The sequence below is a fragment of the Schistocerca gregaria genome, chromosome 6 (assembly GCF_023897955.1).
Source record: "Schistocerca gregaria isolate iqSchGreg1 chromosome 6, iqSchGreg1.2, whole genome shotgun sequence".
Lineage (NCBI taxonomy): Eukaryota > Metazoa > Arthropoda > Insecta > Orthoptera > Acrididae > Schistocerca > Schistocerca gregaria.
Window position 1 is genome coordinate 284810380 of NC_064925.1, and position 25931 is coordinate 284836310.

At 38.3% G+C, this 25931-nt stretch overlaps 1 protein-coding gene across 5 annotated transcripts in view; it reads right to left on the bottom strand.

Annotated features, from left to right (window-relative positions):
- LOC126277951 (uncharacterized) overlaps positions 1 to 25931 on the bottom strand; it is a 183826-nt gene that overhangs the window by 90368 nt on the left and 67527 nt on the right. For all 5 annotated transcript variants that reach the window (XM_049977549.1, XM_049977554.1, XM_049977550.1 and 2 more), the window contains exons 5-7: positions 19377 to 19571; positions 16542 to 17459; positions 1913 to 2006 (exon numbers count right to left, since the gene is read on the bottom strand). In XM_049977549.1, the coding sequence (XP_049833506.1) occupies positions 1913 to 2006; positions 16542 to 17459; positions 19377 to 19571 (1207 nt within the window). The remainder of the gene's footprint in view (positions 1 to 1912; positions 2007 to 16541; positions 17460 to 19376; positions 19572 to 25931) is intronic.

Consider the following 25931-nt stretch of genomic DNA (forward strand, 5'->3'; position numbering starts at 1 on the left):
AGTAAAACAATTTCAGAATACTCTCTCACCTGCTTTCCATACTTAGGGAACTTTTATTACTCGTTTAAGCTGTGAGACTCTTGTCTCACAGCTTTGTTTTGAGTTGTCAACCTTTCAGTCATTAATGTTTAATATCTGAATATTTTTATAATCTATACAGAAACACAAAAGCCTATTAATAGGATCCCGTGCCAGTGTGCTGTTGACCAGCATTTAGCTCTTCTGATGAGGAGCCTAAAAAAATTTAATGTCAACGTGAACAGACATAAAACACTAATTATTCCTTCCATGTTATTAGCAGTATTTTAATTTTCATGGTTACACATATAAGCTGAAGAGTTTAATCTTGACTAACCATCTTCAAACTATCTACTTTTTTCCACAAAAAATATTTTTTCTTCCCCCCCCCCCCTTTTTTTAAAATGAAAAAACTCTACGAACAAAGGCTTCAGAGTGTTTTTTAAATGATGTGATCACATCAGTTTTTCTATCCTTTTATGTTCACTAATTACTTTGGCATCTGTACCAGTGCATCAGAGACAAAGTTGACAGAAGTACAATGGGCAATGGAAGGTGACGAACAGAAACTGAAATAGAATGAAATTTTCACTCTACAGCGGAGTGTGCGCTGATATGAAACTTCCTGGCAGATTAAAACTGTGTGCAGGACCAAGACTCGAACTCGGGACCTTTGCCTTTCGCGGGCAAGTGCTCTACCGTCTGAGCTACCAAAGCATGACTCACGCACTGTCCTCACAGCTTTAATTCCGCCAGTTTGGAAGGTAGGAGATGAGGTACTGGCAGAATTAAAGCTGTGAGGACGGGGCGCGAGACGTGCTTGGGTAGCTCAGTCGGTAGAGCACTTGCTCGCGAAAGGCAAAGGTCCCGAGTTCGAGTCTCGGTCCGTGACACAGTTTTAATCTGCCAGGAAGTTTCAGAATCTGAAATATCAAACAATGGAATAACCTGAATGGCAGGTAACAATATTATCAAAAGGAAAGCTGTCACTCAGCGTACAGGAGATGCTGAGTTGCAGATAGGAAAAAAAAAAAAAAAAACACTGTCACAAACACACACACACACACACACACACACACAAATGCAACTCACACACATGACTGCAGTCTCTGGCAGCTGGAGCCACACTAAGCAGGCAGAGACTGCAGTTGTGTGTGTGTGTGTGTGTGTGTGTGTGTGTGTGTGTGTCAAATGCCTTGTTGGCCGAAAGCTTGTTTTGTGACAGTCTTTTTGCTGCGTCTATCTGCGGCTCAGCAACTCTACTATATGGTGAGTGGCGACTTTCCTTTTCATAATATTGTTACACAGAATCTAAAATATTAATTTTTGTTCTGAAATACATCAAGAGTAGTCAACAAAACAAAAATACAAGAATATCACCAAGTTTACTGGCAGTTAACCCATTACACTATCTATGCACTTCCTGTCAGTGTTTAAAACAAAAGTTTTCTGACACAAACATAGCCTTATGATCCATCAGACCCTTCCTTATTGAACAAGCAGAAAGTAAATTGTTAGCTTTAAGATCATCGGCCCATGTACTAGAAATTTGTACTATTTTTCTTTTATGAATGTGGAAGACAAATTTCAGTGCCCATGTGACTAGCAAACTCTACTAACATATACCGATATTCTGACTAATCAAATACTTCAATTATTAAATATACAAATCTTCACTTCTGAACCAATATAACAATTTATATCTAGTCTGTATGCCAACAGTTTCACAACACATACAACATTATGAAAATGTACTTGCAATGCTGTGAGTAGAAACAGAAGTGGTAAAATTGTTGTGTTATAGAATTTTTTCTAATCATCAAATCTTGTAAACATCTGTACCAATCACACTTTTAAGAAACATTATGGAATAATATAAATTACGTGTACTTACAGATTTGTCGCTCCATTGCGTGGGGCAATGGGACGGATAAATACATGAAAGGTTCGTAAGTAACTGACACATGCTTGCACGATGAACAGACAACCTGAAATATACATAAACAATTACTTTTTCATACAATACAGATAGTATTAGAATCTACATTCAGAAAATATTGTAAAAATAAAGCAAGCCTATTACTGAAAATGAAATTCACATTGCATACAGGAAAAAATCCCAGTTAATTTCAGTGCGAGTATAAACTCAGCCTATAAGTTACTAATAGCCTACATTTTTGTGAAATTTGGATATTACATAAGAAATAATACAAACTAAGCAATTATACCGCTTTGACTGGAGAAAGAATTCAGTATAATCTCAACAGAGTTTACTCTACTACTTGGACATGTAGTAATTGTGCCTTCAATTTTGAACAACCGGTTTTCAAAACTTTATATGGCATAATTAGTCCTTGCTGAGAATGGGTGGCTTTTCATGCCTCCATGACCTATGGAGGGGCCAAACTAACCCATTCTTTTTGAAGAGGAGCAGAAGATTTTTCAATAGTTGCACAGGCAACAGTTGCATGAATGACTCATCTGACCTTATAAAATTAGACAACATGGCCTGCCATACTGGTACTGTGAATGACTGAAAGCAAGGGTAAACTACTGCATTATTTTTCTCAGAAAGCATGCAGCTCTTCTGTATGGTTAAATGCTGATGTCACGCTCTTGGGTAAAATATTCTGGGGCTACTCACAAGGATACCTTCATCGGGAAAAACAAACTGTCATTCTATGAGTCAGAGGCATCGAATGTTAGACACCTTAACTGGATAAGGAGGTTAGAGAATTTAAAAAGGGAAGTGGATGCTTCGAAGCTATAGTGGAAAGTAGTGAAGCACAGCATCATAAAGAGCAGGACTTCTAGTCAGGTTGGTAGTTGGTACAGAGTTATCAACACCAAATCAAACAGGGGTAATGCAGGAGAAAATAGGAATGTGAGTAAGCTACTATGAACGGCATAGCAAACAAATCATATAAGCCAAAATAGACATGAAGACGACATTCATCACAATAGTACAAGTTTATATGTCAACTAGCTCTGCAGATGAAGGAGAGAGAGAACTTACAATGAGATTGTAGCAATGACACAAGACTGCCGCGGTATATGTCAGATGATCAGCTAATCATCTGGAAGATGTCAACAGGGGTCGTGCACTGTGAAATGCCTTCTCCTTGCTGTAGTGCATGTGGTTTTGTGTTAATGAGTCATTGCATTTTCTGGTTACCATTTTGAATGTGAAGGCATGTTTTTTAAGAAAATAAAGTGCTACTCCAAGCCACATAATCAGCTATATCTATTTCTCACTGTGGTATAACACAATATCGAATTCAAAGTCTACAAACCCACATTCTTGGAACAAGATAAAGGAAATTATTTAGATAGTTAAGGGAATGAAAACTTCAATAGTAGGAGAAGGAAGAAACAGAAGCGAAGAAAATGCTAGGAGAAAGGAAAGAAAGGAAGGAAACTGCCTGTTAGAATTTTGAACTGTGTATATATTGCTAACACTTGGTGTAAGAATCACAAAAGAAGATTGTATACGAGGATGAGACCTAGAAACACTAGAAAGTTTCAGATTTATTATCTAATGGGAAGACAGATTTTGAAACAAGATTTTAAACTTATTATTTTATTTATACCAAACAATGGAAAATCCAGGATGGAATGTAACAATACGAGAGAAGGAAAGTTGCTAGTCACCATACAGTGGAGATGCTGAGCTGCGATAGGCACAATAAAAAGATTCACACAATCATAGCTTTCAGTCATTAAGGCCTTTGTCAGCAGTACACACACACACACACACACACACACACACACACACACACACACACACACACACACAAGCGTAACTTGCACACCGACCTGCAGTCTCAGAGAGCTGAAACTACACTTGTTATTTTATTTATAGCTGCTGTTTTTCAGCAACTTTAGTATATATTTTAGAATAAAATTCAGTCAGTTGCAAATATATTTTTATTTCACTTTAAATGACAATCTGTCATGCTTAGAAGCCTACACAATTAGGGATACTATAAATCTTCACACCTTGGCTGTACATTTACGTAGTTTAAGAAGTGCATCACAGAAACTTACTTACAAGGAGAGGTCCCTAACAGTGCCATCAACATTTTGAAACTATTTATATGGTGGGAACAGACAAGCCTGGCATTTGTTGCTGCTGATGTCATCCTTGGTGACACCCTGGAGCAAGAAAGTGCCAGCACTTCACGATTCCTCCATAACGGGAAACAAATAGGGCGGTTAGTGAATGATAGTAAAACAAAATATTTCGTCGTCTCACGACATCAAGCTCCCCTCCCCTCCATTATTGTTGATGGGCATTCCTTTGAATAAGTAAGAGAATTCAAATACCTGGGATCCACACTGACCGACAACAGTGAAATGACGAAAGAGGTGCAGCAACGAATAACAAAAAGAGGTGCAGCAACGAGTAACAAACGCTAATCGCTTTTTCTTCAGCCTAAACAATTTATTCAAATCCCAGCTGATATCACTAAAATACAAGATCTGGCTGTACATAACATTAGTACGGTAAGTACTTTTATATGGTTGTAAAACCTGGGCGACTTCAGCAACAACTTAAGAAGTAATTTTTGCGTTCGAGAGGAAGGTACTTCAAAAGATATATGGACCTGTCTACAATACCGCGGAGGGAAAATGGGAATGAGAACAAAAGAAGACCTCTACAATTGAATATTGGGGCAGAAGAGGCTACAGTGGTTTGGCCACATCTTCTGAGCCAGTGGATCCCTCCCTAAGCGTGTTCTCCATTCCCAATCTGCTGGGAGACGCCCAAAGGGACAACCGAAGACGCGGTGAAAGGATCGGGTACTGGCAATACTCGAAGAAGTGGAGCTGACAATGGTAGAATATGAGGCTGGGGACCAACAGCGATGGACCGTCATCTGCAACAAATGTCTCCTGCACTGAGACTGTGACTCACTGCTGTGTTTAATTTTTGGAATGTGAATATTTGCAAATTTTTATAACGTGCAGTTTATTGTATTCATTTTATTTTGTGGCTTGTATCCTTTTTTAATCTGCTGTGGGCCTTCAAGGCCCATAAATACAATAAATAATGATGATGATGATCAGCATAATTTTACCCAGAGTACAATAGGTATTTACGTTACGTTTTAATTTTTTTGCATGATAATTACTGTGCAAAACATTGCACTTCTGGTAACAAAAATACATTTTTCACACTATTGCACAAATATAAATTTCAGCTTTTGTTTTTTAACTGATAGATTATAATTTTCAAATAATTGAATATTATAATAGATAAACATAATTAAATTCATAGTCACAAAAATTCCAACTGGAAAAAGAATGATGTACAGAAAAAAGACTGAAACACACAAAAAAGTTCTGCGGTGATTAAAATGATGTGACAAAGGAATAGAAATAAAAAATTACATTTAAACCAATTAACTGAATAAAAATAATGACCAATTCTGATAAAGATTTAAAAACAAAACAAAAAATTGAGAACCTTATAGATTTGAACCCACAACCTAATGTATGTGATGCTGTTACCCTATCCGTTACACCCTACAACCACACCATACATTGCAACTTTTTCAAAGCTACTGTCTATCACATAAAATTTCGAATTTTTTTCCATCAATTACTCGCAAACGAGTGCCCACCAGGGTGAATGGCCGCAATGTGCGATATCTTTGATCTTACCCTACATCACCACATAAATAGTTTCAAAAAGTTGATCACACCGCTGTGGACCTCTTCTTATTAGTACTGGTTTAGTAGATGTTAATATCTTCTTCATAGAATCATAATGCCATGATATGTCCAAAAATGTACATATTGTATGTGATTACTGGAAACACAAATTGATAGGTAGATAATTTACAATAACTGAATGGAGTCTATGAGTATGTCAAGCTGTTGTGCCTGAAGCAAGGAAGATTTATAAACGCAATAAAAACTACAGCTACGGTACATAGTGAAGTTTTATATAATATATTTGGGGGAAATTGGTACACAGTGCTAATATATAAAAGGAATGACCTGCTTTTCACATTTTATAAGAGACAACAAATTAATATGTTGAAACTGGTAAAGTGAAATAAAAATATACTTGCAGCTGATGACTTAATTTTATTCTGAAAGACTTTAAATTGTAAGGCATTTCCAGAGGCAGATGTCAACAATGACCACAATTCACTGGTTACGAACTGCAGATGAAAACGGTAGAAATTGCAAAAACGTACGAAATTAAGAATATGGGAACTGCATAAAGTGAAAGAATTACAGGTGAGAAGGAAAGACCTAATAGGAATCCTCGGACAAACAAGAAATACTGAATTTAATTGACGAAAGGAGAAAATACACTCCTGGAAATGGAAAAAAGAACACATTGACACCGGTGTGTCAGACCCACCATACTTGCTCCGGACACTGCGAGAGGGCTGTACAAGCAATGATCACACGCACGGCACAGCGGACACACCAGGAACCGCGGTGTTGGCCGTCGAATGGCACTAGCTGCGCAGCATTTGTGCACCGCCGCCGTCAGTGTCAGCCAGTTTGCCGTGGCATACGGAGCTCCATCGCAGTCTTTAACACTGGTAGCATGCCGCGACAGTGTGGACGTGAACCGTATGTGCAGTTGACGGACTTTGAGCGAGGGCGTATAGTGGGCATGCGGGAGGCCGGGTGGATGTACCGCCGAATTGCTCAACACGTGGGGCGTGAGGTCTCCACAGTACATCGATGTTGTCGCCAATGGTCGGCGGAAGGTGCACGTGCCCGTCGACCTGGGACCGGACCGCAGCGACGCACGCCAAGACCGTAGGATCCTACGCAGTGCCGTAGGGGACCGCACCGCCACTTCCCAGCAAATTAGGGACACTGTCACTCCTGGGGTATCGGCGAGGACCATTCGCAACCGTCTCCATGAAGCTGGGCTACTGTCCCGCACACCGTTAGGCCGTCTTCCGCTCACGCCCCAACATCGTGCAACCCGCCTCCAGTGGTGTCGCGACAGGCGTGAATGGAGGGACGAATGGAGACGTGTCGTCTTCAGCGATGAGAGTCGCTTCTGCCTTGGTGCCAATGATGGTCGTATGCGTGTTTGGCGCCGTGCAGGTGAGCGCCACATTCAGGCCTGCATACGACTGAGGCACACAGGGCCAACACCCGGCATCATGGTGTGGGGAGCGATCTCCTACACTAGCCGTACACCTCTGGTGATCGTCGAGGGGACACTGAATAGTGCACGGTACATCCAAACCGTCATCGAACCCATCGTTCTACCATTCCTAGACCGGCAAGGGAACTTGCTGTTCCAACAGGACAATGCACGTCCGCATGTATCCCGTGCCACCCAACATGCTCTAGAATGTGTAAGTCAACTACCCTGGCCAGCAAGGTCTCCGGATCTGTCCCCCATTGAGCATGTTTGGAACTGGATGAAGCGTCGTCTCACGCGGTCTGCACGTCCAGCACGAACGCTGGTCCAACTGAGGCACCAGGTGGAAATGGCATGGCAAGCCGTTCCACAGGACTAAATCCAGCATCTCTACGATCGTCTCCATGGGAGAATAGCAGCCTGCATTGCTGCGAAAGGTGGATATACACTGTACTAGTGCCGACACTGTGCATGCTCTGTTGCCTGTGTCTATGTGCCTGTGGTTCTGTCAGTGTGATCATGTGATGTATCTGACCCCAGGAATGTGTCAATAAAGTTTCCCCTTCCTGGGACAATGAATTCACGATGTTCTTATTTCAATTTCCAGGAGTGTATAAAATAAAAGCACATGAAGAATAGAAGACAGACATCAAAAAATTGAGATGCGCAGAAAATGTAAAATGCCTAAACAGGAATGGTTAGAAGACAAATGTGAGATTGTAGGAACAAGCACGTCTACAGCGAGAATAAACAAAAAATCAGACATTTGGAAAAAAAGAAACAGCTGTATGAATATTCAGATGGGAAGCCAGTATTTACTTATTTATTCTTCTCTATTACACCCTATTACATGCGAAGTTTCGACTCACATTTTTGTGGAGAGTAATAAATGTATGGATCAATTATTTATTCTTGGTACTAACTACAAGAAAGTGAATGTTGCAACTATCTGCTACCACCATAAAACTACAATAAAGCACCTTAACTAATTACCCAATCATTAATACTACTGTTGTTGTTGTGGTCTTCAGTCCTGAGACTGGTTTGATGCAGCTCTCCATGCTACTATATCCTGTGCAAACTTCTTCATCTCTTACTGCAACCTACATCCTTCTGAATCTGCTTAGTGTATTCATCCCTTTGTCTCCCTCTACGATTTTTACCCTCCATGCTGCCCTCCAATACTAAGTTGGTGATCCCTTGATGCCTTAGAACATGCCCTACCAACCGATCCCTTCTTCTAGTCAAGTTGTGCCACAAATTTCTCTTCTCTCCAATTCTATTCAATACCTCCTCATTAGTTATGTGGACTACCCAGCTAATCTTCAACATTCTTCTGTAGCACCGCATTTCAAAAGCTTCTATTCTCTTCTTGTCCAAACTATTTATCATCCATGTTTCACTTTCATACATGGCTACACTCCATACAAGTACTTTCAGAAATGACTTCCCGACACTTAAATCTATACTCGATATTAACAAATTTCTCTTCTTGAGAAACGCTTTCCTTGCCATTGCCAGTCTACATTTTATATTCTCTCTATTTCGACCATCATCAGTTATTTTGATCCCCAAATCGCGAAACTCCTTTACTACTTTAAGAGTCTTATTTCCTGATCTAACTCCCTCAGCATCATCTGACTTAATTCAACTACAGTCCATTATCCTCGTTTCGCTTTTGTTGTTGATCATCTTATATTCTCCTTTCAAGACACTTTCCATTCCGTTCAACTGCTCTTCCAGGTCCTTTGCTGTCTCTGACAGAATTACGATGTCATCGGCGAACCTCAAAGTTTTTATTTCTTCTCCATGGATTTCAATACCCACCCCGAATTTTTCTTTCGTTTCCTTTACTGCTTGCTCAATATACAGATTGAATAACGTCGGGGAGAGGCTACAACCCTGTCTCACTCCCTTCCCAACCACTGCTTTCCTTTCATGTCCCTCGACTCTTATAACTGCCTTCTGGACGTCGAACAGATGTGCAGAACTATAGACCTATATCTCTAACGTCGATCAGTTGTAGAATTTTGGAACACGTATTATGTTAGAGTATACTGTCTTTTCTGGAGACTAGAAATCTACTCTGTAGGAATCAGCATGGGTTTCGAAAAAGACGGTCGTGTGAAACCCAGCTCGCGCTATTCGTCCACGAGACTCAGAGGGCCTTAGACACGGGTTCACAGGTAGATGCCGTGTTTCTTGACTTCCGCAAGGCGTTTGACACAGTTCCCCACAGTTGTTTAATGAACAAAGTAAGAGCATACGGACTATCAGATCAACTGTGTGATTGGATTGAGGAGTTCCTAGATAACAGATCGCAGCATGTCATTCTCAATGGAGAGAAGTCTTCCGAAGTAAGAGTGATTTCAGGTGTGCCGCAGGGGAGTGTCATAGGACCGTTGCTATTCACAATATACATAAATGACCTGGTGGATGACATCGGAAGTTCACTGAGGCTTTTTGCAGATGATGCTGTGGTGTATCGAGAGGTTGCAACAATGGAAAATTGTACTGAAATGCAGGAGGATCTGCAGCGAATTGACGCATGGTGCACGGAATGGCAATTAAATCTCAATGTAGACAAGTGTAATGTGATGCGAATACATAGAAAGATAGGTCCCTTATCATTTAGCTACAAAATAGCAAGTCAGCAACTGGAAGCAGTTAATTCCATAAATTATCTGGGAGTACTCATTAGGAGTGATTTAAAATGGAATGATCATATAAAGTTGATCGTCGGTAAAGCAGATGCCAGACTGAGATTCATTGGAAGAATCCTAAGGAAATGCAATCCGACAACAAAGGAAGTAGGTTACAGTACGCTTGTTCGCCCAATGCTTGAATACTGCTCAGCAGTGTGGGATCCGCACCAGGTAGGGTTGATAGAAGAGATAGATAAGATCCAACGGAGAGCAGTGCGCTTCGTTACAGGATCATTTAGTAATTGCGAAAGCGTTACGGAGATGATAGATAAACTCCAGTGGAAGACTCTGCAGGAGAGACGCTCAGTAGCTCGGTACGGGCTTTTGTTAAAGTTTCGAGAACATACCTTCACCGAAGAGTCAAGCAGTATATTGCTCCCTCCTACGTATATCTCGCGAAGAGACCATGAGGATAAAAATCAGAGAGATTAGAGCCCACACAGAAGCATACCGACAATCCTTCTTTCCACGTACAATACGAGACTGGAATAGAAGGGAGAACCGATAAAGGTACTCAGGGTACCCTCCGCCACACACCGTCAGGTGGCTTGCGGAGTATGGATGTAGATGTAGATGGTTTCTGTACAAATTGTCAATAGCCTTTCGCTCCCTGTCTTTTACCCCTGCCACCTTCAGAATTTGAAAGAGAGTATTCCAGTCAACATTGCCAAAAGCTTTCTCCAAGTCTACAGATGCTAGAAAAGTAGGTTTGCCCTTCCTTAATCTAGCTTCTAAGATAAGTCGTAGGGTCAGTATTGCCTCACGTGTTCCAACATTTCTACGGTATCCAAACTGCTCTTCCCCGAGGTCGGCTTCTACCAGTTTTTCCATTCGTCTGTGAAGAATTCGCGTTAGTATTTTGCAGCTGTGACTTATTAAACTGATAGTTCAGTAATTTTCACATCTGTCAACACCTGCTTTCTTTGGGATTGGAATTATTATATTCTTCTTGAATTCTGAGGGTATTTCGCCTGTCTTATACATCTTGCTCACCAGGTGGTAGAGTTTTGTTAGGCCTGGCAGTCAGTAGTTCTAATTGAATGTTGTCTACTCCTGGGACCTTGTTTTGACTAAGGGCTTTCAGTGCTCTATCAAACTCTTCACGCAGTATCATATCTCCCATTTCATAACCGTCTACATCCTCTTCCATTTCCATAATATTGTCCTACTAGTACTGAAGTAATACAATTCTGTTTATTAATTTTTGTTTTTTATTTATTGTTTCTGCACCGAGATCCATCTTCATATTACTATACAAGGAAGGAAAAGCTGGAATAATATGTAGAATATGCTGTCCAATGCTGCTGCACAATGGGTGCTCAGCTCCCTTGCAGGCTGCCACAGCTGGTACAGGCTACTTCACTGGCAGCCCTATCACACACATCCTGATTTTGCACTAACCATAAGGCCAATCCTGCCAGCATGTGCTTGGCAGCTGCATAGGTTTCAGCCCAGCTGCTTGACAGTCCACATGTCACCATTTTGCTCAGCCCTACTCACTTACGGATGGGCATGAGAGCTGGAGCAGCCTAATATAAGGGGTCTGTATAGAGAAACCAACTTGATAACTGTATTATAGAAAGAGAAGAGGCGGCAAGTGAAGACAAAATGAGAGGTACGATACTGTAAAAGAATCTGACAGAAAACTGAAAGATCTAAGTGGATATGCCTTCACAATTATTGTGATCCTCGGGAGAGTCAGCCATGACAAAATTATTCCACCTAGTGTGCAAGAAAAAAGAGACGAAATATCCTCAGAGTTCAAGAATGTAATAATCCCAATTCCAAAGGAGGAAAATCCTACGGAAGTTACATGGGTAGAATGCGTGACTAATGAGTTGGTACTGCATCAAATTTGAGAGAAAAGAAATTTATGGCACAACTTCACTAAAAAGATGGATTGGATGGTAGGGTACCTCCTGAGGCATCAAGGAATCATCAGTTTGGTAAAGGAGGGAAGTGTGGTGGTGAAAACCGTGGAGGGGGACCAAGGCATGAGAACGGTAAGCAGGTTTACACTGATCTACGTCATCATAGTTATTTGAAGATGAAGAGGGTTGAACAGGATAGGCTAGCATGGAGAGCTGCATCAAACCAGTCTTTTGGTCCAAAGACAATGACCCCCCCCCCCCCCCCCCAACAGTCCAACAATATCCCACATGGTTTGTGTGTGTGTGTGTGTGTGTGTGTGTGTGTGTGTGTGTGTGTGTGTGTGTGTGTGTGAGAGAGAGAGAGAGAGAGAGAGAGAGAGAGAGAGAGAGAGATGTACTATTCCAATTGAAAAATGGGCACAGTTGTCTATGTACACTGTTAAATTGGTATAGACTGGAGGTAAGGATGTACTGGAAGAAAAATTCCATACGCACAATTCCTAAACTGTCAATGGTGTGGGTCAGACGCAACATGACGTAGGTTATATTGGAAGAAAAATTCTTATTTATGCAGTTGTGAAATTATTAGTGTTGTATGACAGATGCCAAATGAGACGAATTGTTAAGCAGCCATGTAAGTTGACCACCTTTTCAGTGGTACGCTTTATCACAGGATATTCATCCATAAATCTGGTCAATTAATGGTACACATACAATGGCACATACAAGGCTGGTCAATATTGTCTGCAAGTTGTAGCACAATCTATGATGTCAATACTCATAATGAATGAACACTGGTTTTATTGCAAGGTGGGGAAAGGAACTGGTTCAGACCTGTAGTAACTACATACTGATTTTGTTGTAAGGTGCAGCAAGGAATTGGTTCAGACGTGTAGTGACTGTCACTATGTTATCGACCCTTGTCTGACACCATGTGAATTGTGAATATTCTCTTTAATGATGAAAGAAGAATGTGATAAGAAAATTTTGCACTATCAGAGCTATGAAACGAGGTACGATGTACGGACACACTGTTTATTAGTTATTTACTTATATGGCACAGTTGGAGCAATGAGAACAAAGGCTTACTTGGCACAGTTTCACAGGGAAAACAAGCTATTGTTGCGTGTGTTGGGAATGATAATGGACTTGTACCATATGCATTATTAATGTTTCTGGCTGGGATGAAATATTTTAAATACCACAATGATATGAACTTCGAAAACTTGGTGAAACTGCTCAGAAACAAATTGATACAAAATTTACTAACAAACTTCATGTTAGTGACTAACAATGCTTCTTATAATGTTCAAGCAAATCACTGAAACTCTCCTAAGAACAAATGAATGATTTACAGGTTATCACACAATGTAATTCCTTTTCAGGAAGCTATGTCCACAGAAAAATTTTTCTCTTATTAAAAACAAGGAATATCGATTTGAAAATTTAACACTATCTTCACTGAACCGAGGTATTCAGTACTTATATTGTACAAAATCTGGAAAGCAATGAAGTAATCTAACTCATATGGGCAACTCTTCACTTTCCAGTGATACAGTCTGTCCCATATGGGCTATGGTGATACAACAGTTATTAAAGAATATGGTTCATTCACATTTTAAGACACAATGAAAATTCAGAAAAAAAGTTACTTACAATAGGGAAAAAAGTGGGTTTCACATTCGAACTACATTAATTCAGTGTAAAGAGGCATATCCTTTAGTGGAACAAAATATTCCTATGATGGCAGAAAAGAGCAGTCCAACAACTGTAATGGCAATGTAACAAAAGTAAATTGTTTCTGGCCCCTCTCATTTTCTTTATTCATTTCACCTCCTCCACAAGACAATTCGTTACCCCAGTCACATCACTATCATTGGAAGAAAAATTTGTGTGTTCTGGAGAACAACAAAAGTTATAAATAAGTTAGGTTCCAGTTATCGTTCATGTAGATATTTACTGTTAAATGCCTCAATTACACGATGCATTATCTATTTCCATAAGCATGTATGCTGAACCTCGATAATCTGTTTGGAATGAGAAAAAGGTAGGATTATCAGAGGAAAACCTTTATTGACCCATAACATCACAACACAGTTAAGCTTTCATTCTTAGCTGGAAATGTTGTCTGAAATATTGTTCCCGTTAAACTAGTAACAAAATGAAAACTTCAACACACTAAAAAATCTTACATGAAAGTGTAATATACAGGAGTGCCTGAATTGTAAAATATCTCTGTATTGTGTGATAAACTACTGTTGCTGTGACTGAAAGTTTAACTGTAATACCTCATCACCGCACTGCACTGACACACAACTGATGTCCACTTACCTGTTTAAAACATGAGAAATCACATAAACCACGACACCTACCAGCACTGCAACCCAGTGCCATCCTGTGCCTTCATGGGGCTCCCAGTCACTGCCATGTGACCATTGCTCCAGAAGCTGCTTCCTCAGCTCCTTGCCTCTACCGAGGATCTGGACTTTGTCCTTGTGAGCACTGGCTACATATTGTTCCAGTAGGTTATTCTGCTGTATTCTCTAGTCATCACTGGAGGACATTTTCAGCTTATTTCATGTGTGTACTTTTGTCTTTGAACTGTAATGACTTACTTCATGTTCAATAAACAAACAGTATTACTTCAAGTGTGCCAATGGATCACTACCTTTGTCCACCACTAACCAGGACATTTCATTTTATTTTTAAGCAAGACAAAAAGAGCCTGTACTTTTGCTTAGCAGATGACAACCATGATTTTGCTGCCATGTTCTGCCATTTCATAATCCACAAAATGTCATTACTGCCAGGGCTCTCCGGTATTGGCACTAGTGACAATATGTAAGAGAAAAATGAATCAAAGTTTGTGTTGGGAAGAGCACTCAGCTTAGGTAGTCCGTGCAGCAATGTTGACCATCTGCCTAGCAAGCAAGAAGACCCGGGTTCGAGTCCTGGCTGCAGCACAAATTTTAATTCATTTCGTCTGCTTCGAGTGAACTGTGTTTTACAGTATCTGTGTTAGTAGAACCCATGCTAATTTTTACAGTGGAGATTTTTGTTCTTTGAAAGCATAAAATGTGTCCCATACTCCTACAACAGACTGGAGTCAGCAATATAGGCATACAATTATGCACTTGTAATGACGACCTTCTTGAAAATTTTAATGATCTACGCTTTTTTTCAATTACTAGATATGCTTCATTGATCCAGTGACGTACAATACACTACTACTAGAAGCAAAGAAAGTTCTTTCACATAATCTCTATAGAACCTCACTTATCTCACCAGGTCCAACTCTTTCTACTACTGTGTAGATCTAATTGACTTTCAATTCTCCGATGACTTATCTCAATCCCTACCATTTTGGCATTCAGCGATGATTAAAAGGAGGAACCATATTACGATATTCTGTGATTAAACAATTTTGGAAGATTGACTTCAAGTTTTTGGCCTATCAATCACCTGTTTCAGTGCCAGTATGGTCACTAAGCAACTGAAGACCTGATTTTGATCTAGTAATTGATTCTTAAAATTTTTAGTCCAATTGTTAGATGAAAATATACTTTGAAATTTATTGAATGCTTCTCGGATTGCTTTCTTCGTGTTTGTTTTGGCTTCACTCAGCTTCTGTTTGTCTTCCACACTTTCATTTTTATTAAATTGAAGATGAAGCTCTCTTTGCTTTCATATCAAGTTTTGAACATGCCTACTGAACTGCAATGGGTCTCTTCCATCCCTCACAATACTGCTCGGCACATACTTGTTCCAGGGATATTGCACACTAATGTACTTTAGGGTTTTACACATTTGTGCTCCACATCCTCATTCTTAGAGCTCAATATTTGATGTTGACCACTTACTCTGCAATTTGTGTCCTCTCACTCTTGCTAACCAAATATATTATTTAGCTATTTCTTGATGGTGGTTTGTAAGCCAAAAACTGGTTCAAAATAAATAGCAGAATAAGATACTGACACTATCACAGATTAGTGATCACTGACTCCTTCCTCGAAATTAACTGAATGTAACACTAATCACGTGCACATATCCTGTAAACTGACTCGTTCCACATCATTTCGAAAAAGAATTGTTCGAATGATCTATGAAACATTTAACTGACTGACTAACTAACTAATGGATTTGAAAAGTGCTGGTTTGCTAATTACTAGAAGCCTAAGACATTGCTTTCATTTATTGTTTCTATAAGTACCAGCTCACAGAAATTTTCAGACAAGGCATTCAGAACAATGTTATACAAATCCCTTTCTCTGCCAGCAGATAGCTGACGAGTTGAAGTCCGCTCTATTACAATAGAATTATCAGCGAACTTACTTGTGATATTCTCTAGTTTATTCTGAGCTTTGCCTTGCACTTAGCATCAATAGCTAACAGTTAAAGAATTATTTTTTCCACTCTTCATAATTCTTCTCACCATGACGCAGAAATGATGTCTGAAAGACATCCACCACCAAAACATTAAGAACAATTTGAAATCTCTAGAATTAGTAGAAAAATACCACTAGACATCTGCTAAGAGTGTGTAAATGCATCTACAAAACAGCCAAAGCATCATATACAAGAAAGTAAGTAATAGGGAATTTCTTCTTCCACTCCCCCCCCTCCCCCAACTTTGGCCATTATTATTGATACTGAGAGATATAAAGTTTGACCTTTAAAGGCATTTGACAAATGTGAATTTTTAAATCTGAGGATGAAGTTTTGGACAGATGAACAAAAAATACTTCTTTCAATTAATAATTACTATATCAAGGAGTAGTAGTACTGTGTACGATAGGAGAATAGAAATATCATACTCACAGTGCTTTTGAACTGACCCTGGAATGAATCCACAATAACACTTTGGTTGAGACTAAGGTGCTTATCCCAATGTTTATCAGCTTCTATTTCATCACTGAGGGCTACCGAAGTTGATGTTGATGGAACTTCTGCATCTTCACTCTGACCAGCAGAACTGCCCACTTCTGCTACAGTTGTATCCAAGTCTCTCATCTTCCGTTCACACTCCATTCGAAAATTCTTCTCTGTATCTTCCAGCTTCATTCGTTTGATATTATTAAAACACCTACTTGATTCTAGATTATAACCCACTACATACTCTGAAGTTGATTCAACAGTCTCTTGCAGTAGGTTTGTTTCCTTTATTCTTTTCACACTCACAGTTTTACAATCAAAATTATGGAACTCTGTAAGATTAGGGTTTTCCAGAGGGTCTCTTCTCCTCGCACTTTCATGTTTTGGATACTTTTCTGAATCGAAACGGAGTTCATTGTTAGCTTCCTCTTCAGTGACAAGTACATTAACATTTGACGTCTTTGCATCTTTTAATATATCCTGTAATCCTCGAAAACCCTGTGCCACATTATTTAACTGGCTTGCAACAACATTCTTTTCCAACACTTTTTCTGCAACTGGGATTTTTCCATTCCTCTTCAACGAATTATGGGAAATTATGTTATAACTGGAGTTGCTGTCACTGCAGTTAGGATTTGAAACAAAAGAGGAATCTTCCTTGTCACCTTCTGATCTCTCATAATTTTGTTCAACACTATCTTCCGTCACTTCCATCACCAGATCTCCAGTATATGGTTCTGTATCTTGAAATGGAACAACCCCTTCTGGAATTTGCTGCATTCTGAAAAGGTTCCTGCCTTCACCCGAACTGTCAGAACTACCCGAGGATGATGAGTGATTTGACTTCATACTGTCTATAGTGCCCTGTAAGCAAACACATAGTTGGTCTCGTTTAGAACACACAAAGCACGTGGAATTACATCACTTAAGAAAATTTATGTCACTCATCTTCCACATTGTCCTAAAGAAAATAAAAATGATTTAAAAAGATGCAGTAAAAGATAGCAACATACACATTACTCAAGTGATATTAATTTTATAGTTACGTTGGTTCTGATAAAAACTGGATACAACAACCCTTTATAGAAAACTGAACTACTCCAATTGATTACACAAATGAATTAAGTTATCACAATTTCTATGTATCCAAGGAGCCACCTACTGCCAATCAAATTGGTATGTCAATGATCAAAGGAGCATCATAGTACAAACACTTCAATTTGACACAGAGAGAATACAGAGAGAACACAGAGTGGAAAAGTTTTAAATGTGCCCATGTGCAATGCTGGAATTTCACCTCCTGAAAGTATGTACTGGTGAGCCATTCTGTTTCTTTGTAATTTTATGGATTTTTTCGAGTTGATTTTTTTAAAAACAAATATATGAATTAAGTGAAATGTGAATAGTGATTTACATTTCAAAAATCTTAACTCTAGAGTGAATGATAAGTATCTCTGCTCTAGTTTCATGTACAAAGAGAGGTGCGAATGGACACAAAATTTAATTCTAGCTGAATACATTATGAACACCATATTAAGGCTGCAGGTGATGTAAAAAGAACCAAAAATTACAGAGAAAGGAATTTTTAACCTCTGTTAACATGTATCAAGTTTGATTTGGTTATAAAAAACACAAGAAAGCCAGGAATTCATCACCATCTAAAGATTAACACATCAAATGTTTAAATGTTATATTTTATCAATGTATAGAATGTGTCAGGCTGGGCAAGATGAAAAATTAACTGCTTTGGCAAATAAATTTTACATAAACGTATCACTGCGTTCTACTCTCTTCTTTTGTTTTTTAACAATATGCGCAGTTGCAGATTATGTACTTGTACAATTACTATTCGAGATGTTGCTATAACTCCTTTTGTGATGATACAATTGGCAGACTTTATTAAATTGTTTAGGCAATGTTTGTACACTGTGTTAATTAGATAAGTTTGCAGTTTTAATGGGAATGTAGCCTGAATATGTTGTAACTGTATGTACTGGAACATTACAGATAGACAGTAATCATTATTGAACAATTTTCCACATACTTAATTATTATGTTTGTCTTATAAAAAATACTTTTTTTAATGGGCATAATGAGTGTCACAATTCATTCAAGTTGCTGAATAGATAATTATTGTGAAGTAATGTTTGAAATACCGGTACTTTTAATCATACTGATCATTGCACGGCCAGTCTTTTGATAAGAGTGTTGTATGGTTGAAAAGCAGTACTGGTACTGATAACTGTAAGCAGTTGAATCAGTTTTTACCAATAAGCTGACTTTCCATGGGCAATCACAAATGAAAGTTGCAACAAATGCAGTACGCGATAGGCGCAATGAATGTTCATTTCTTTAAACTGTGTTGTAAATGCTTTCTGTCACGGAACAGAGTTAAATATTAAAAAGCAGCAATTATTTAATGGGCATTTGCTTACTGAACATAGCATTAATATGTCAAGTAAGCAATTTGATTGTACAAAACACAATTATGCCACCCATTTTTTTTCCATTTACCATTTATCTATAATTTTCTTTTTATAGTCAATATTTGATTATGAGGTCAGAGGGGTAACTGGCTCTATGAATTCCAAGCAACAAGGGAAAAAAGATCAACAGAGCTGCAAAAAATCAAATCTTCAGTCACAATGTATGTCGACCATCACTTGAACAGCCAATTAACAACAATTAATCATGTAACATTTTAGTTACTAAACAATGGCATATACATTCAATTTCTCTGAAGATGTAGTCACATGTCATTATCACTTATAATATACTAGCCTGTGCGATAATTTCAGGATCAATGTTTTCGACAACAAGCTTCCTAGCAGAATCTCTGTCATCTGTTGTTTCACACTGACTATGTGGAGTGGCTGGAGCAGTAGATACATCTGAGTGTTCACTTTTGTTGCTCGCAGTGTTGAGTTGTTCATGAAGGTTATCAAGTAACAGTGCAAGAAATTCTTGACAATCATGCTGCAATAAATATTAACAAAAGTTTAGCTGCATTCACATTATACATACTGATACATCATCTAATAAACATAAATAATTCTCTGTTATGTAAATTGTCCACAATTCTAGCTTGGATGAAAAACTTTGTATCTCATGGGTGGTGTACCACCTCAGGAGATAAGTGTGTATGAAAATTCAAAACAATCACATTAATCTACAAATGTACACATCCAACAATTAGTATATTTTCTTATTATTAAAAAAAAAAACTTTGAAACAGCTTATCCCCAGTCTAACAGCTGTTAAAGATTACACTGATGAAAACAGAGATAATTTAATTTCTTGTTAAGAAATTATTGTTAAATACTTAACAAAATTTCTTTGTACAATACAACACAATAAGAACACAACTCTTCACGATCCAAGAGATAAGCCAATGCCTAGCTGCGGAACTAACATTTTATGCAGTTTCGTAACAACTGATTTGTTACCTGTTATGGCACTCTGAAGTTATTGATAACCATGCCGGAGTCAGAAGTCAATTATAAACTCTTTGGCTAAGTTGCAATATTGTCAGTCAAAACCTCTCAAAGTGACAATTGCTGTTTTGCATTTATTGTCACTTTTAAGATGGCCTGGACAGAAGACTTTAGTGAATACCAATTACTGAACCTAAAGGGTGAGCCTGCTCCACACAGAAATATTTGACCACAGAACTGTCAATTAGACATACAAAATTAAAAATGTGTGCTGGTCTGGGGAAAGGACCTGGGTATGTGCCTTTATTGGGAAATATGCAACGAAGTAGATCACCTAAGCAAACTTTATGAAGTGATTGGAAAGATACAAACCCTTAATGTCTTTCCTACATAAAAAAATGTATCTGCATTTTGAATACAATGACTTTTGAGTTAGTGTTGTTCTGCAAAACCTCATGTACTGAGCACAGCTTAAGTATAAGCTTCATTTTGATAGTTATTAATAAACAATAAATGCTGTTTATTAAGTTTGTCACTAAAATCTTTGTTATATCAAAAGAAATATTTTATTTAATATCAACTGAAAATCAAGTAACTGAGAGATTCCAGCATGGGGGCATTAAGTGGGATTAATTTGGAGATGCGGTTCGAAACAGCAGTCAAGAAGGCATATCTCTAAATGGGAAATTAAAACACTAAATACACAAAACTGGCCCCTAGAATGATCCACAGCTCAAGCTACAAGCTTCTAAGAGTTCACTAAAATTTCCACAGAAACTCTGCCACAACACTCTTGAGACCAACATTTCAGGAAAAACTAATACAATGACTGTTACTAATATGAAAGTATTGTACTTTGTTGCAAAGTATGTACCTTGCGTTGATTACGTGTGTTACATCAGAATTGATGGTAATACTTCTCAATGGTTAGGCGACGACATATTCCTCTTCAAAGAAGGGTGTCTGCCGAGACCCATACAGAGAACAAGATTAAACTCTACAACAGACTTTTAGTTAGTTATTTACTGGGGAAACTGAAGCATCTCGTCAGAAATACGTATTTTGTGAAGGATACAAAATATTTTTTCAAAATATTGTGCACAGTGAAAGTATGTGCAATTGATAAACTGATAAGTTTTGACATAACATTTTTATCTACTAACGTCCCCGTCGCAGATACCACGGGGTTCAATTACTTTGGATGCGTATGGTCTAGTTGAATCTTACTTTTGGCTACGTTATTTTAAACACAAAGGGGAAGTTTATGTAAAATGTTTTGGGGTCACTGTGGGCTCACCTATGTTTGGTGTAGCAGCTGACATTTTTATGGAGCAGTTTGAACAAAAGGCATTAAGTAATGAGGAACTAAAATACTGTGGCTGTCCCTGCTATGTGGATACCATGTTTGTTATATGGCTACACTACAAGGAAGGGTTATATTAAGTTCCACAATTTCTGAATAACATTCATCTGAAAAAAATCAGCTTCTGCTTGGAGATGGAGTAAGGACAGCCTCTCAGTCTTAAATGTGTTGATCTACAAAATACAACATTCTAGAACAAAGAGTTTACTTCATACCACCACCCAACCTGCAAGCAAGACATTATGAACATGGTCTGCACATGCATTCTGCATCAGTGATAGTAAGATCTAGCGATCACAGTTTTATTTTCTGAAACATTGGCAGCTAATGGCTACAATGCCCTATCCATAAACAGGGCAGTCAAACAACATGGTAAGAATAGTAATGGAGAAAAGAAGAACAAGGACCTCCCATTCATTCGGTTAGAGTACCATTTGTTACCAAATTAACTGACTGCACGGGCAAAATCCTTCTCAGTAATAGTATAAGATTTCATCCAGCCTACAATGGATGCACCTGACTGTCTCCACACTGCAGGAGCCTATGAAATGACATGTGATTTGGCAAAGTGTTTATTGGCAAAACTGGAAGTACTCTAAAAGGAAACATTAAAGAGCATGAACAATACACACAAAACAAAAAGCAAAATCAGCATCACGAAGAATGTGACAAGCCTAAGGATTTTAAAAACATATGGGAGCTAGCCACAGAATATTATATTTATAGACGGAAGGTCCAGGAAGAAGTTAAAATATCGAAAAATCAGTGCAACTTCAATAGTGATGCAGCTACCCACTATCGAGGTAGCAAACATCATTCACGGCAAGCAAGGAACAACTACCCGGATACCATCAAAGCTATAAAACAAGAATAATATTTTGGATTCTTCAGCCCCCTTTTCTATAGCTGCTTTCAGTATTTACTCAACGATGTCACCTCACCAATGGCACCATGTATAATGTTACCTGGTAATTCCACTTCTAAAATCTAAAAGTAGGTAAACAGAATTTTAAAGTGAATACCACATTGTCTAGCAACACCTATTCAAGGGCACCAGTGGATTCCCAAAGAAGATCTCAAAGGGATCAAAATATGGAGTATTGAAGAGGAATATGATGCTTCTGAATGATTCTGAAGACTTTACTAACCCCACACTTTTACTTGGTACCTGAGCAGAGGATGTTGGGAGTGGGAGTGAGTTAGTTACGTGTTCCATAGATCAATAGCACAAAAAACCATTATGATGTGGAACATGTCAAATGCACAAGAAATGCGCACAGAAACTACATTTTTTTTACATTATAGTGTTATACCTAAATATTTATATTATCTATCCCATTCCCTTAAATGGCACAAAATACATATAATATATCTCCAGATTTATTTACTCATATTCAAGAATTCATCTGTGGTATAGAAGGAGTTGTCAAGGAGGTATGATTTCAATTTGTTTTTGAAACTATTACTGCTGTATGTCAGACATTTTATTTCATCTGGTAATTTATCAAAAAGTTTTATAGCAGCATATTTTACCGCTTTCTGTGCCAAAGATAGGTTAAGTAAAGGATGGTGTAGGTCTTTCTTTTTTCTGTTATTGTAATCATGAATGTCACTGTTGATTTTAAATTGGTCTATGTTGTTGAGAAAAAATTTCATTACTGAGAAAATGTACTGTGAAGCACTTGTAAGAATTCCTAACCTTTTAAACAGATGCCTACAAGATGTGTGACTATGAATCCCACACATTATTCTAACTACTTTCTTTTGAACAGTGAATACCTTTTGCCTAAGTGTTGAGTTGCCCCAGAATATTATTCCGTATAACATCAGAGAGTGGAAGTATGCAAAGTATGTTAGCTTACTAATTTCTACATCCTCAAAAGTGGCAACTATTCTACTTGCAAAAGTTGATGAATCTAGTTGCTTTACGAGATCCAAAATATGAATTTTCTAATTAAGATTCTCATCTACAGGGTGTTACAAAAAGGTACGGCCAAACTTTCAGGAAACATTCCTCACACACAAATAAAGAAAAGATGTTATGTGGACAAGTGTCCGGAAGGCTTAATTTCTATGTTAAAGCTCATTTTCGTTTCATCAGTACGTACTGTACTTCCTCGATTCTGATGATCAAATTGTAAATTTTCACAATCAACAAGTGTGGGCTGACGAGAATCCGCATGCTATTGTGCAATCACGTCATCATCAACAGATTTTCTGTGAATGTTTGGGCAGGCATTGTTGGTGATGTCTTGAATGGGCCCCATGTTCTTCCACCTACACTCAATGGAGCACATCATCATGATTTCATACAGGATATTCTACTTGTGCTTCTAGAACATGTAGCTTTACAAGTACGACACAACATGTGGTTAATGCACAATGGAGCTCCTGCACATTTCAGTCAAAGTGTTTGTACACTTCTCAACAACAGATTCGGTGACCGATGGATTGGCAGAGGCAGACCAATTCCATGGCTCCACGCTCTCCTGACCCCAACCCTCTGGACTTTCATTTATGGGGGCATTTGGAAGCTCTAGTCTACGTAATCCCGGTACCAAATGTCGAGACTCTTCGTGCTCGTATTGTGGACGGCTGTGATAAAATACACCACTCTCCAGGGCTGCATCAGCGCATCAGGGATTCAATGCGATGGAGGGTGGATGCATGTATCCACGCTAACAGAGGACATTTTGAACATTTCCTGTAACAAAGTGTTTGGAGTCACGCTGGTACATTCTGTTGCTGTGTGTTTCCATTCCATGATTAATATGATTTGAAGAGAAGTAATAAAATGAGCTCTAACATGGAAAGTAAGCGTTTCCGGACACATGTCCACATAACATATTTTGTTTCTTTGTGTTTGAGGAATGTTTCCTGAAAGTTTGGCCGTACCTTTTTGAAACACATTGTATATGTACACACAAAAACTTAGTATGCTCTACCCTGGCTACTGACTTCTTTTTACGTGCTATATTTATTGAAGGAATACTTTTTACAGCAGAAAATTGGATGTAGTGTGTTTTTTCAAGGTTCAGAGCAAGCCCATTAACACAAAACCAATTAATAACTTTTCTAAAGACCTTATTTGTATCATTTTCTGTCAGATTAATAATTATGCTTGTATCATCAGCAAACGGTATCAGTTCAGCATCTTGTTTCACATTAGAAGGGAGGTCATTCACATATATCAAGGACAGGGGGGGACCCATGATTGAACCTTGTGGAACACCTAATGTAATTTCTCCCCAGTTAGATGAAGTGGCAAACTCCTTCGAATCACTTGAAGAATATAAAGAGACTTTTTGCTTCCTGTTCTGTAGATATGACTTAAAACCACTCATATGCTGTTCCATTTATACCATAGAATTTTAAATTCTCTAACATAATGTCATGGTTCACACAATCAAATGCTTTGGATAAGTCACAGAATATTCCTACCGGTGACATTTTACTATTTAAAGACTATTATGCGGACAGTGAAATTGTATATTGCTGTCTCAGTGGAACAGCATTTCTGAAATCCGAACTGTGATTTCCTAAGTATCCCATTACTGTTGAGATGGCTAACCACTCTTGAGTACATTACGTTCTCAAAGACTTTTGAAAATGCTGTAAGCAAGGATACTGGCCGGTAATTATTGAAATCTGTGGTTTCCCCCTTTTTGTAGAGAGGCCTGACAATAGCATATTTTAACCTGTCTGGAAAAATACCCTGAGTCAGTGATGCATTACATATATGACTCAAAACAGCAGCTGTAATTGCTCCATATTGTTTTAATAACTTGTTAAGAGATGTCACCTACTCCAACAGAACATTTATTTTTCAAAGATTTAATAATTTTCCTTATTTCACAAGAGGCTGTTAGTTGAAACCTATCGACAAAAATTTTTCAAAACTGACTCTTCCATGTACTGCCTGGCTTTTTCTTTTTAACTTTTCTCACCAATTTTTTCTCCTACACTTAAGAAGTGATTGTTAAATACATTGGCTACCTGTGTACCGTTCGTTAAGATGGTCTCATTCTCTTTAACAGTAATACTACCTACCCCAGTGGTTCCCTTTCCTGTCTCCCTTCTAACAACATTCCATACTGATTTGAGTTTATTGCTGGAGTTGTTAATTTCTTCTCTAACATACATATTTCTTGATTTCCTCACAACTTTTTCAGTATGTTACAATAATTTTTATAGTGTAAAACTGCTTCTGGATCTTTACTAGTTTTTGCTGTCTCATACAGTTTTCTTTTTCTTTCTGAAGACACTTTAATACCTGTGGTAATCCAAGGTTTCTTTGAAAAGTTTGTGGTGTTACATTTAGTAATTTTCTTTGGAAAACGATGTTCAAAAAGGGATGTAAATGTATTAAGAAATATGCTGCATTTATCATTAGCATTTGGCTCATTATATACATCTCCCCAGTTTACATTTCCTAAACTTTCCCTGAAGTGATCTATACATACCGGGTTGACCACACTCACAATTTTACTTAATGGTTTCTGAAGTGAACACCCTATTAGGTTTTGTAAGTTAATCAGT